The sequence below is a fragment of the Cryptomeria japonica genome, chromosome 6 (assembly GCF_030272615.1).
Source record: "Cryptomeria japonica chromosome 6, Sugi_1.0, whole genome shotgun sequence".
NCBI lineage: Eukaryota > Viridiplantae > Streptophyta > Pinopsida > Cupressales > Cupressaceae > Cryptomeria > Cryptomeria japonica.
Genome location: NC_081410.1, coordinates 477,911,543 through 477,924,436, shown reverse-complemented (window position 1 = coordinate 477,924,436; position 12,894 = coordinate 477,911,543). Strand labels below are relative to the sequence as shown.

The 12,894-nt window shown below is 36.4% G+C and overlaps 1 protein-coding gene across 8 annotated transcripts in view; it reads left to right on the top strand.

Annotated features, from left to right (window-relative positions):
- LOC131051056 (probable protein phosphatase 2C 8) overlaps positions 1 to 12,894 on the top strand; it is a 187,917-nt gene that overhangs the window by 67,975 nt on the left and 107,048 nt on the right. For all 8 annotated transcript variants that reach the window (XR_009107071.2, XR_009107069.2, XR_009107068.2 and 5 more), the window contains 2 exons: positions 7,534 to 7,578; positions 12,462 to 12,514. Coding sequence is in view for 5 of the 8 variants with exons in the window: in XM_057985405.2 (XP_057841388.2) it covers positions 7,534 to 7,578; positions 12,462 to 12,514 (98 nt within the window). In the remaining 3 variants the exon portion in view is untranslated. The remainder of the gene's footprint in view (positions 1 to 7,533; positions 7,579 to 12,461; positions 12,515 to 12,894) is intronic.

Genomic DNA, 12,894 nt, shown 5'->3' with positions numbered 1-12,894 from the left:
AATGTTGCGCTCCCATGGATCCCACCTGCTCAAGTCTCTCCTCGAATAATGGTGTGAAAGCCTTGATTTGTCTAACTTAAATGAATGGACATAGTAATAGTTGCGATACTCTTAATCATATATGTTGATTAAATTTTCTTGGTGAAATGGAAAGACAAGATGATAAACTTATAAAGCCCATAGAAGGTTTTAAGAGATATCAAGGATAGATGATTAAGATGGGCCATTAGTTAGATGCTTGGCATGTTTATTATTTTATATAGATTGTTTTTTTCACTTTGTAGTGACATAATGTGTAGGTAATGTTTTTCAATTATTAAAATTAAAATTTCATTTGAAAGCTTATATATGATCACATTGAGGTCAATCAAAGTTATGTACATCCCATAATGAAATGAGTAAGTAATGTTATTTAATCATTTTATTTGTTAGTTCTAATGCACCATCAACAGTAGATATTGTTCTTTTGTCCTCTATAATTCCAAATACAATATATTTTTATAAATATTTCGTATTTTTGTTAAACTATTTTTATAGTATTTCAAATATATTATCTATATTTAAAAAAAAATTAAATTTATATAAGGCAAATCTAATGCTGAATTGGCCTGTTAATGGGCTTCAAAGGGTTAATCCTTTACAACAGAGTGCTAGCCAAACAAGCTTGATGCCATTGGAGCAGGGATGGATCAAGGTCAATTTCGATGGCGCGGCGCGGCGCGAGCCAATCTCGGCCTGTCGAGTGCAGGTTGTATAGCGAGGGATTACCACGATCATATTATTGCTAAATGCATTCAACTCCTAGGAGTGGGATCTAACAATGAGGTTGAAGCCAAGGTAGCCCTTTTGGTAGTTCAAATGGCTGGAAGGTTAGGAGTGGAAAATTTACATCTTGAAGGAGATTCCTAGATTATTATTCATGCTATTCTCAGGGGTAAGGCAGAAAATTGGAAGCTTGATTGTGAAATTTAGTGTATTAAAAATCTCCTTGCCACATTCCAAAGTTTTAAGATGTCTCATATTATTAGAGATTGCAACAAAGAAGTAGATGCATGTGCAAATCAAGCCTTCGATCTTCATGAAGGTGAAACCAACTTGTGTATCCTCCACCCGAACAGTCAAATTTATGAATGGTTCTGAAGGCTATGTTGGGTGACATCCACACACTATGGGCTATGTTGGCAGGTGACGTCGGAGTATGTGAGGACTAGATTCAAATTCAAATTCAAATTTTAGAGAAGAGTAATCATAAATTCATTTCAGATGTTATTAATGTTGGGAAATATTGTGAATTGAGTCTTTTATATATGCAGATCCTAGCAAGTTGATCTTGTTGTACGGACGAAAAAGGAAGGTGGAATGGTTCGTTGTGGTGGCGGCGACCATACAAGGTTTCGTACTAGATTTGACAGGGATCATGAATACACTGAAGGCAATCTCTCTTTTCATTCCCTGAAAAGCTAGGCACATTTAGGGAAATTCGATCAATTGGATATTACGATCATGGTTGAATTGGTGCAATTTAGTTTTTTTAGATTCAATGTGCTTGCTTTTATGTTCTTGGGTGGCGGACTGTACTTGATGGATGGAAGCTTATTTTGGGTGAAAAGAGCCCTAGACTATTTGTTTTGTCTGGAGAAAGAGTGTTTCTACTCAGAGGGGAAGATTTTAACCATAGGCATAATGGAAGCAAATTTTTCACTTCAGGCGGCAAAGCCCATTGTAGCCTTTTAGGGACATATCTTTGATGAAAGGCTGTCAAACATTTTCAAAGTTCGGAGATAGAGACTTCCTGAATCGTGTCAAAATTGTCCTTGGAAATGAATACTTGAAGGCAAATTTCAAATACAGAACCAATATTGATATAGTCTTCATGTTTGCAGCATGGTGTATTTAACTAGAAGCCAAAGAAACGGTGAAATGGGTGATAAGCAGTTGTATCCGAGAGGAATGGTGTGGGGGTTTGGAGAATTTTATGGGGATGGCAAGGGAAGGAAAAGGGTTTGTTTGTCCTGGTGGAGCTTGGTTGCATGTGAGTGAATTCATTCCACCTATGTGACCTTTTCTCTTATGGAGTGCCAATTGTAATAAAGAGGTGTGTAGAGCTTCAGCTCAAATAGGAATGAACGGTGTAAAAGATTATTTGAAGGCGGAGAAAGAACAAAGTATTAGGAAGGAACTAGAAAAATGGGGGTTTTATGAGAAGCGTTCAACACCATCGTCAATGGCTTCGTCTTCGAAGCACAAATGAGATAGGTTGCAGGGGTTGAAAAATAAGAAGTTGGGTCGGGCGTTGTGGATGGGTTTTTCTCTAGAGAATAGAGATGGTGTAGGTGGTTCAGAGGCTACGACTGGTCGAATGCATGCAACGGGTGATAAAGGCAAAGAAATTATGGTAGTAAATTAGTTTCTGCTCTTTCATACCTACTGTAATGAAACTTTCGGTGCAAAATTTTGTGTATGTATGCAAGTCGGAAGTAGTCACTTCTTATGATTGTATGGTTTTAGCAGAAGGGGGGGGGGAGTAGCTTTTTTGTATGTTTGTAGAGTTTTTGCAAGATGGGGGGCGGTGTTGCCGTTTTGTATGCTTTGTAAGAGTTTCGCAAGATGGGGGTGGTATATAGATCATATGCATATTTTTTGGAATTTCTAATGATAATGTACTTCTTTGATAATATTAATAAAAAGATAGATTTACCGATAAAAAAAAATTAATGTTGAATTTTTTTATGAATGTTTTCCCCTTGTCAAACTTTATCCAAATTCTATTGATGTCGAACACAAACTCAAATTCGAACCTTGTGACTTTGGTTAATTTTAACCTAGTGACACCCTTTGGGGGTTGGGCTAACATTGGATACAATTGTATTAGTCTAACTTTTCTTTATCTTTCAACCTTTTCAATCTTGTTTACAATACCTCTATCGCCTTGGGTCTAAGTTTGAGCCCAAAGTGTAGAGGAGAATATCCACTCTCTTGTGATGATAACCTTGGTTTTACGGCCATGGAAGCCATAATCATTTGGGGAATTAATTGGCAAAACAAAACTATAAGATTTTTTGAAAAAATCGAGAAAAAATCGGATTTACAAAATTACATAAAAAATTGGAAAAAAACAATCAAAAACTACTTTAAAAAAAAATATTTTAGGGCATTTCCATAGCATAGAGATATTGTAGGCAAATAAAATAGACACTTCAACACATGGATTGTAGAAAATAGATTTACGTTGTTTATATTCATATCACTGATTATGTTGCACAAAACATACCACAACATAATTAATATCTAGATGGTGATAAATGTCAAAATGTCGATTGCAATTTGTGACTTTGTACAAAGTCAGCTTGTAAACTAAGTACAAAATTCCAAAAAATCAACTGTAGGCAATGACATGCTAGAGGGAGGGAGGCCCCGATGATGAAGCTTTTGGGTGAGAGCTTGCCCTAGCTTGTTCAATCCATTCAGGATCCAAGTTGGCTTCCCTCATGAGATCAAAATCTTCAGTCTCCAGCGGAGGATCATCATGATCATCATGATCATCATTAGCAACAATCAACTTGGACTCTGGATCTATCTCATCGAGGTCAATTGGTGAGTCTTCCTCAATAGTTCCTGATTTTGCCCATGGAGAAATTAGTCTTTGCCTTACAAGTGAGAAACACAATGAATATTGAATATAATTTCAACTACTGCAATTGTATATCAATATTCTCACCTTGAGCTTTCTTTATCTTCAAGCGGAGGTTGTGGTGAACAAATACCAAGTCATTCATCTGTTGTTGTGATAGGCGGTTGCATTTCTTAGAATGTATGTGTTCAAAAATATTTCAATTACGCTCACAAGTTGATGAACTGCATGGTTGGCTCAAAATGCGCACGGCCATCCACCTTAAATTTAGTCATTTGTCTCCAAAAGAAGCCCACCATGCAGCTGAAAAACACATTATACGAAGATTATATTGTAAGACTAAGAATATTTGAAATTTTTAACAAACTTAATGAGCATGTTGGCAAAATAAAGAGATTGTCAAAAGTTTATAGAGTCTACCTGGTTGGATGGTCTTCCTGCTTTGCAGGGCAGCCCTAGAAGAGAGAAAACCCTTAGCCTGCTCAAATTTTTCCATGAGCCTTGTTTGATCTCAACATCAATATCCATGAATGGAGTCTTATAGAATAATAAAGGATTGAGCAAAAATCCCGCAGCATGGAGAGGAGTGTGCATCTGTCCATCCCATTTGCTATCAATTATGACCCACAACGGCATATACCTATCCCTGTTATTTCCCAACTTACTCCTTATCACCTCCTTGGCCCTATCCATGGCCTCATACACATATCCTATGGGGGTTTTTGCCCATCCACTAGTCTCAAGACTTTTACTAAAGGCTCTGAAATTTCTACAATTTGTTCAATCGATTCTCAAAAGGTGGTAGAATACGTGTACTCTGCCACTGCTATGCCATTTGCTTGAGTTGTGAAGCCAAACTCCATCCACTTAGCCGAAACAAACATTCGTGTCAAATTACCTTTTTGTTCACATAGTTTTTGTAACGCAAGGAAATATGTTGCAAATCTTGTCACCCTTGGTCGAACTAGCTCCTTGCCTCCTATGAAAGAGCGCATTATAGCCAAAACCCTCGTTTGATTATAAACAAATTTGGTAACCTTGTGAGCCTTTTGAAATGCCTCCTTAACCCATTCAATTTTTCCAATGTCCTCTAGGGTTAGATCAAGGCAATGTGCTGCACATGGCGTAAAAAACATAGAAGAGTATTTATCTGTTAGAAGTCTTTCTGTAGCAACACAAGCAACAACATTGTCTGTGATAAATTGAACCACATTTTGTGGCCCTACATCCGTAACTACCATGTCATACATCTCAAACAATGCATTTGTGGATTTCATTATATTAGATGCATCCACAGATTTCTAAAAACAGTGCCAATCTCACAAGAGACAAGGAAGTTAATGAGAGTTCGGTTCCTTCTATCTGTCCAACCATCTAACATGATGCTGCAACCGGTAATAACCCACTGTAATCGATGTTGTTTAACAACATCGAGAACATCCTCTACTGCATCTTTTAGCATACCAACCCTCAATGACTTATAAGATGGGTCTTGAAACCTAGAACCTACAGCCGCAATAGCCTCTACCATGGGTTGCCAATATGGATTTTTGAAAGCATGGGATGTCATGTGAGAGGAGTACCAATAATTAGCAATTGCCTTCTTTGCTTGTTCAGTGGCAGTTTTCCTCCATCCAGTATTCTCCAAAGTGGTTTGTGATCCTGGTGTAGTATGAGGTTGGAAGAAAGCATTAATGTTTCCTCCCCCTCTGTTTGGTCCACGTGCTATAGAATTAGTTGTTGACTCAAATTCCTTGAAACCCCCATCTTCACCATCCTCCTCACCCAAACAGTTCCTCATGGGATCTGCAGAACTAGAACCTAGTTCAACTCCAATTCTCGCCTTTTTGGCCTTATTCTCAGCAATCCCTTCAAGAGATTGTTTTGCCTGATATGAGACATCTGGAGGGCATTTTTTTCATATCTCATTGTTATTTCCTCATTCTTTTGCCAAATGCCATTTGAAACGATAAATTCCACCACTGACGTCATTTAGACACCAATTGCACTTGACCTTCGTGCTACCGGGAATAGGTGTGCAATGTGTCCACGCTAAGTCTTTTTGATGTGGCATTGTGATTGATAATCAAATCTGCAAAAACATTACACTCAGACTTTTAACTTTTGAGGGATGTAATTGAATATCAAGTTTACAACAACTGAAGATATGGTAGAAACCTAGCAAAATAGAAATTTCAAAAGTATTTGTAGAACATGGAAAATTTTCAGCTATTGCTACTTCATGCCAAATCTACTGCATACATATGCCACAGAAATCAATATCACGAAAAACCAAAACAAAGAAATTTTTGATAGATGGCTGCAATACAAGATATAAAGGAAAGGAATCAAAAGTATCCAGCTTCATATGCCAATTCACTAGGTTTGCTTTTCGAAATGATCTTTTGAAGTAGAGATCCAGGATGGGACATGACAGCAGCGCCCTTGGTGCGTTCCCTATCGTGATATAGGGGAGGGGCAAGGGATGAAGCCCTCGCTTTCAAGCACAAATTAAGACCTTCAAAACCTCTCAAACCTTAATGGTGAATGCGATTTATACAATTTTATCACTTATTTTTTTCAACACCTAGAAGTCCTTGGGATGGTTGAGGGACTCCTGAAGTGTCGAGAACATCTTGAGGACGTCTCAGAGTCCCCAAACCAGGAGGCGTCCAGGAGATGTCCTTGAGATTTGAATAGTGGTGGTGGACAGCGGGGGGACATCCCCTCCAATTCCCGACGTCCCAAAAATATGTGGATTTTGTGGGGGTGGGGGGGTGGAGAAACATCCTCATGGAACACTAGTCGAAGGGAAATAACCTTGTGACAATCTCTCGTTCTCTTTCTTGTCACCTTTTTAACTACTTTGGAACAAAGTTTGTTTCATATTCAAACTTGCCGTTTGCAGTTTGCACCAACTTTTTCCATGTTCAAATATTCTTCTAGAAGTAATTTGAGGGAAGGCGAACAAGCATAGTCTAAGAAAGCTGACTAGTTGGGAGAAGGAGAATAAGCATACATAGTCTGAGAGTACTGGAATGACAATAGTGTAACAAAGTAATAGTCAACAATTTGATTGTCAATCATTAAGCATAGACAATAAACTCCTCATGTTGGTACATGGCCAATCTTGGTTCCTTTGTGTTTGAAAGAAAGAAATTATATTAATGAGCACAGATGACCAAAAGTAGGTCAATGGGACTCAAGAGAAACCTAGAAAGGCCTCACAAAGGGGAAGCACAAAAGCAAATAAATACAGAACAACAATGAACCAACCAAAAAGTAGTCAATTTAAATACATGTATTTTTTTAAGATCAAAATACCAGCATTAGTAGCGTTTGAGTTGTGATTTATTGTTTCTGTTTCTTTTGTCTTTTTAACCGCTTGGGAAACAAATATTTTTTTTATTCACCTTTGCTGTTTGAACCAACTTTGTTCAAATTTGGTTAAAATATTCTTCTATAAGTAATATGAGGGAAGCAGAGTAAGCATGCATATTATGTGAAATTTAAAACAAAGGATATGATGCATTGTTCACATTCCAACCATTTCTTGTACAGTTAGCCTTTTATGTTTTCTTTTCACATTTTGTACAATACTGCTGAATGATTAAATAAAATAATATGTAATGTCATAAGTTGTAATGCATTCTTGTTGAGTGACAAAATGGAATAATGTAAAATCACAAGTAGTTATTCATATTGTTTTTTCAAACAAATTTCATTTAAATATCACAGCACTCAAGCCTAATTAAGCATTTAGATTTTACTTGAAAGTGTTTTTCTTGTTCTTTCTTAAAATTTTGGATTACTTTTACTTTTTCCCCATAAATATTTACACTCTTAGTTTCAACATTTTTCTTTTACCTAAAAAGACCTTTCAATGCTTTGTGAAATTTCAGGTTTCCGAAAAACTGATGAGGCTTTACTCAAGGAAAGTGCTGCAGGTGGGTGCATATCTAATTGCATGTTCTGAAATGGGTTTGTTCTAATTTGTTTCAAACTATTTTGATTACTTAGTGAAGGATGACCTTGCCTTGGAGTTCTTAGATGAATGCATCATGTGTCCAATTGTCTGGATGAGAACCCAGAAGTTCTGAGTGGAAATCATCATGGTTTGACATCTATTTATGCACATGAGCACTAATATTAAAGAAAAATACTCAATTGTCTGACAGATGAATGCAGTGTAGGGAATTTATTATTGGTCATTTGTTCTGAAGGTTATGAGTACTTTGAACTAAAAAAGTTAGTAATATTCTCTCTGTAATATTCTCTCTTCTTCGCCTATTATTCTCCTAGATTTCTGTGAGTTGATCCTACTGTTTGCCAATTGTCTTAGAGGTGAAATTGTGTGTGCAAACTTCTTGTAATTTACAAATCAGTAGGTCTGTGTTTTTTAGACTGAAGCATTTGATAAGTGTTTAAGGTATGTTTGTAGGTTGTACTTGATGTTTTCAGGTTTGTTGTCATACAAGTTTGACAAAAGTCTCAGAGCAGTTTTACTGACTTTTTCTCTTTAAAGAGTAGTGAAGGAAGGCATGCGCCGTATGCAAGCTAAATGAAAGTTACCATTTGGGGTTAAGCATGCAGTGCAGCCCATGAGAGGTTAAGGTTTGATTGAATGCCTCTGAATGACATGAACATGAGCTTTTACTCCACAATTAGCAGTGGGTCAGCCTCTAGGTGATATTTCTTGTGCACCACTAGCATATCAGAGACAATCTTGAGTTGACTATAAGTATGCTTTTTCTTCTATGACAAAGATGGTCTCGTTTTTGTTGTTCTCCGGAAAGAGCCCGATTTGGTTAGAAGGTATATTAGATGAATGTTAAGAGTGACTTCTTGAATGGAGATTAAAAAGAGGTCTAAATGGTGCAGCTCAAAGGATTTTAGGCATATTTAAAAAATTTAAAATCCAGCAAAAATTGGGTGAGGCTAAATTTTGGTTTGGTCCTGGTACTTGTCAAAATTTGTCATATTAAAAAATATATAAATTTGTAAAATAAACTTAAATAATGCATGACAAGCATATAAAAGGAATTTAGACAACACAAATTTATTTTGGTTATAGTAGCATTTCTTGACATCATGATTGACTAGGAAAAATTATCTAGGAATTTTTTTCTTTAAATGCTGGAATATTCATAAAATTAGGGAAAACAGAAAAGATATTGTTATTTTTATTTCAAGCCAAATAAAGGGAAAAACATTACCTTTCGATTTGGGGCAGCCTAAAACTTGTTTTCTAAAACAAGTTTTAGTGATCATGTCCTAGTGTTAAAAAATATTGCATAAATTAGACAATAATGAAAACTTCAAAAGCAGAAGCATACTCACATGCTTACACTTTGAAATCTGTTTTACATTCCTTAGAATAACTCACAAGGAAACCTCGACAACTGATACAACTCAGAATTGCACAGAAATCAACAACTTGAACTATGTTGTTACATAAACTTTTGAAAAACTTTCATTCCTTTGAAACACAATCTGTATATCAAACTTCTATCGTGCTCCTATCTTTATTATATTTAACTAAAAATTTAATCTCCCAAAAAATCAGCATTACTTACAAAAAGCCTCCTTATCACTATAAGGGTGAGATGGAAGATAAGTCTAAATCACTAACTCATATTTACAATTTATTAGACTTATTTAGATAAATAAAAGACTTTCCATTTAATCCTTAAAAGCGAAATGCAAAATAGACTAACACGAACCACTTGGACTTTTCCCTCCACTTTCACATTAAACCTATGTAGAAGTTCCTACCCAAGCTTGAAAAATCAACACTCCCTCGTAGCAAGGAACGAATTGTACACCAATCCATGGTTAGAAAATCATCTGACTGCTGATTGGTGAAGATCTCTTGGATCTTAATTGCTTTCTTTTGAACCTTTTCTCGAATGCAGTGAATCTATCATAAAACATTGGATTCTTTGAGAGTTTGACACAACTTTAATTGTCATAGTAAATTACTGTGGGATCCACTCCCAATCAAAAAATCCTACTAGTAACTTGCGATGGTAGTGCTGGTGTACGTCTTATCATATACTGAACATTAGGACAAAATATCCAAGGATATTCTATCCTCTCCTGAACAAAATCACTACTTGTGCCAAGATTGCGAGAAAGACCACAAGGCGACTCCAAGGTTTATATGTGCGAATGAGCGACTTTATGTGGATAGCTTCTTGGGTAGTGTGTGCTGAAATACTAGGGGGACTTACGCTTAACAATTGATATCATCCATAAGCTAGACTTAGGTGAATTTATCAATAATTGCTCTTTGTTTTTGGATTTTCTGATTTGGGATTTAAAAAAAAAAGATAAAAAGAATAAGGGTTTAGGAATTCTAATTACTTCTAAGCTATTCCTATGAACTCAAGAGACGGTAAAGACTGGGTGAAACTGGTAACGACACTTTGTTTCGCCACACTTGGACAACTACGCAAAGCGGGTGCAATCTTCTAGGATTGTGCTTAAGATTTTCACACTTATGAATAATACCAACAATTGAACAATATTACTCAAAGTAGAAGTTAAGCATTCACATTAAATGCTCAGGCTAACTTTACACATTGAATGAAAATCATCCATCCAACAAAAGTATGAGCAAAATTTCACCAATCTAAACTATCAATCATTCATTCATCTAACAACTTCAAAACAAATTACTTAAAGCAAATCTATTCTAAGTGTTGAAGAAAATATGCAACCATGCAACCACTTGATAACAAATAAGACTTCAAAACAATACTGATATTGAACTTTTTATTATCCAAGTAGCACTACGCAACAATTTCATAAATCTCTCCACACTGAAATGAAATGAGAGAATGAGTTTATATAGAGTTTTTGAAAACAAATGAATGGAGGAGATCAATCTAAGATCAACGGTCAAGATCAAGACAACCTAACCCTAATTAGAGTCTCCCAAAATAAAATCAATATCTAGTGCATGTGAGACAAGTGGCACGAGGTACTATTTTTTAGGATTGCACCCCCTTCTCCTGTTGAGAAGCAGAAAATTCAATGAATTTGGTCACAATTTGAGCAACCTCTTCCATCGTGACATGTGGCAGCATATTGACTCTGAATTCTAATCCTTCCAAATCATCTGCACATACAGCAAAAGTGATTTCCCAATCCAATTCCTGTTTTTGGAGAGCATCTTTGATGGATAGGAGGTTCGATGCCTTAGACAAATTCTGCCTCAAGATTGGTTCAGTGAAAGAGATTTTCTGTGTCTTGGCTTTTAGATTTTTTGACTTCATATCCTTTTCTCGGATAGTTTCTTTCTCAAGTACCTCTATAACTACAAGGTAAACCTTGTCTTGAATTCCTTTTATCTGCTTCTCTACTCTGTCAGCATCTGCCTTCACTTTTTCCAAGACTTCAGTGCGTGTAATCAATGTCCAGTGCCAACTGCTGAAATCATATGCCGCTCTTGCTTCAATTATACTTCTATCAACTAATTCTTGCTGTGACATTCCTTTCAATCTTGAATGTCCTGAAGATAAGTCCTTGCTTTTGCCATGTTTGCAATTCTGGAGAGTAGAGAGGAAGTTTGTCCATATGCCAATGCTAACCTTCCCGCAAATGTGGCTGCTTCCTTACTTATGCTTTCCATCCATGCCTTATAGTCTCTCTGGCTGTTATCTTTTCTTCCTCAGTATTTTCAGCAGCTTCTTGCAAATTCAAGAGTGAAAGAGCTTCTGGATTTGCTTGATCAAGTGCTTAGTAGTCAAATGCTGAATGTAATCTCTCATGTGCTCAACTTCTCTCTTATACTCGTTCTTCTTTTCTACTTCCTTATCCAGTCTTGCCTTCATGGAAGCAACTGAATTGTCCCAATATTCAACTTCCTGCTTCTTGGTAGTTGGTCCCAAATTGAATGTAGTGATTTCATATTCATAAGAAGCAATATCTCTTTTTGCCTTATCTACTTTTGGTATGGCAATCTGCACTGTTTTGCATCCCGTTTCATCTCTCTGGATGGTGGAAAACCTTTTGGCTGGCTTCTCTACTGCAGTTTGCTCTAATCTGGCCAAGAAATCTGCCATATCATCTTGTTCTTGAACTTCTATTTCTTGTGTCTTTTCTTTCAATCTCTCCTTCAACCAATTAGGAACAGTGGGCTGCTCAATGCCTTCCATTTCCTGATTGCCCTTTTCACACATGATATCCCGAAGAGCGGAAATTATTCCTTCTTGAAATTTACCTTCCTCAACATCCATTTCGTTGTCTAAGTCTAGTACTTTTGTGCCAGTTGGAGACAAAGACTGCCCATCTTCTTGATGGATGTTATCTTCATGTTATCACCTCCATTTTCCCTCTAATTTGCATACATCTTTCATGACACCTCTCACCATCAGTCCCAATCCATTTCCCTTTATGTTTTATTTTCATTTTGTTGTCTTTTGCATCCCTCATCCTTTCTTTGTTTTCTTTTGAGCCATACAGGGTCATACTTAATGTAAAATGTTTATAAAAGTTCAAATTTTTTTAGTTGCTTTCTTGCTTGGATAATAATTTTATTATAACATTTTGTGATTATGTTTGCAAAATTTTGAATGTGTTTTCTGTGTGTGTATGGGCACATGTAGTTTCGTTATGGAGATTATAGTAATATTCAATTAGATCTGCTGTTTGTCCATTTTCTGTAAATAACACGTAATATATTCTCCTTGAAATGCTGAGAGGACCCTAGCAGTAAAGTGGGAAGTGAATGACACAGAATACAAATAAAAGCACAGTGAAAGCACTAAACGCTTGCTATTTAATAATTTTTTAATATCAACTAACTCGCTGAATTTTCAAGCAGGAGGATGGCAAGATGGAGCAACGGCTGTGTCTGTGTGGGTTCTTGGGCAAATGGTATGAATAACAATTTTTTAATGTTGTCCTAGAAGCATCTTATGGCTGTTCCGTCTATGTGTTCCAGTTTGTGCATGTATGGAATGGTGATCATGGCTTTTGGAGTGATTACAGTATGGACAATACTGGTCTTTTTTAACACTCATATGATTTTGACCAAGATGGACATAGTTTCATATTTATCATTAAATAGCAGAAAATTAGTTCCCAGAGGACAGATGAATATAGTCTTTGGGCTTCTTGCCCTCATATTACATTTGGAAATAAGTGGTTGCCATAAAATTCCTTGATAAGATAATTCATCACAAGCTATTTAACACACATACCCATGGTTCAGGCTTAGGAGTCATTGATAAAAAACTGCAGGCTATTTAACAGAC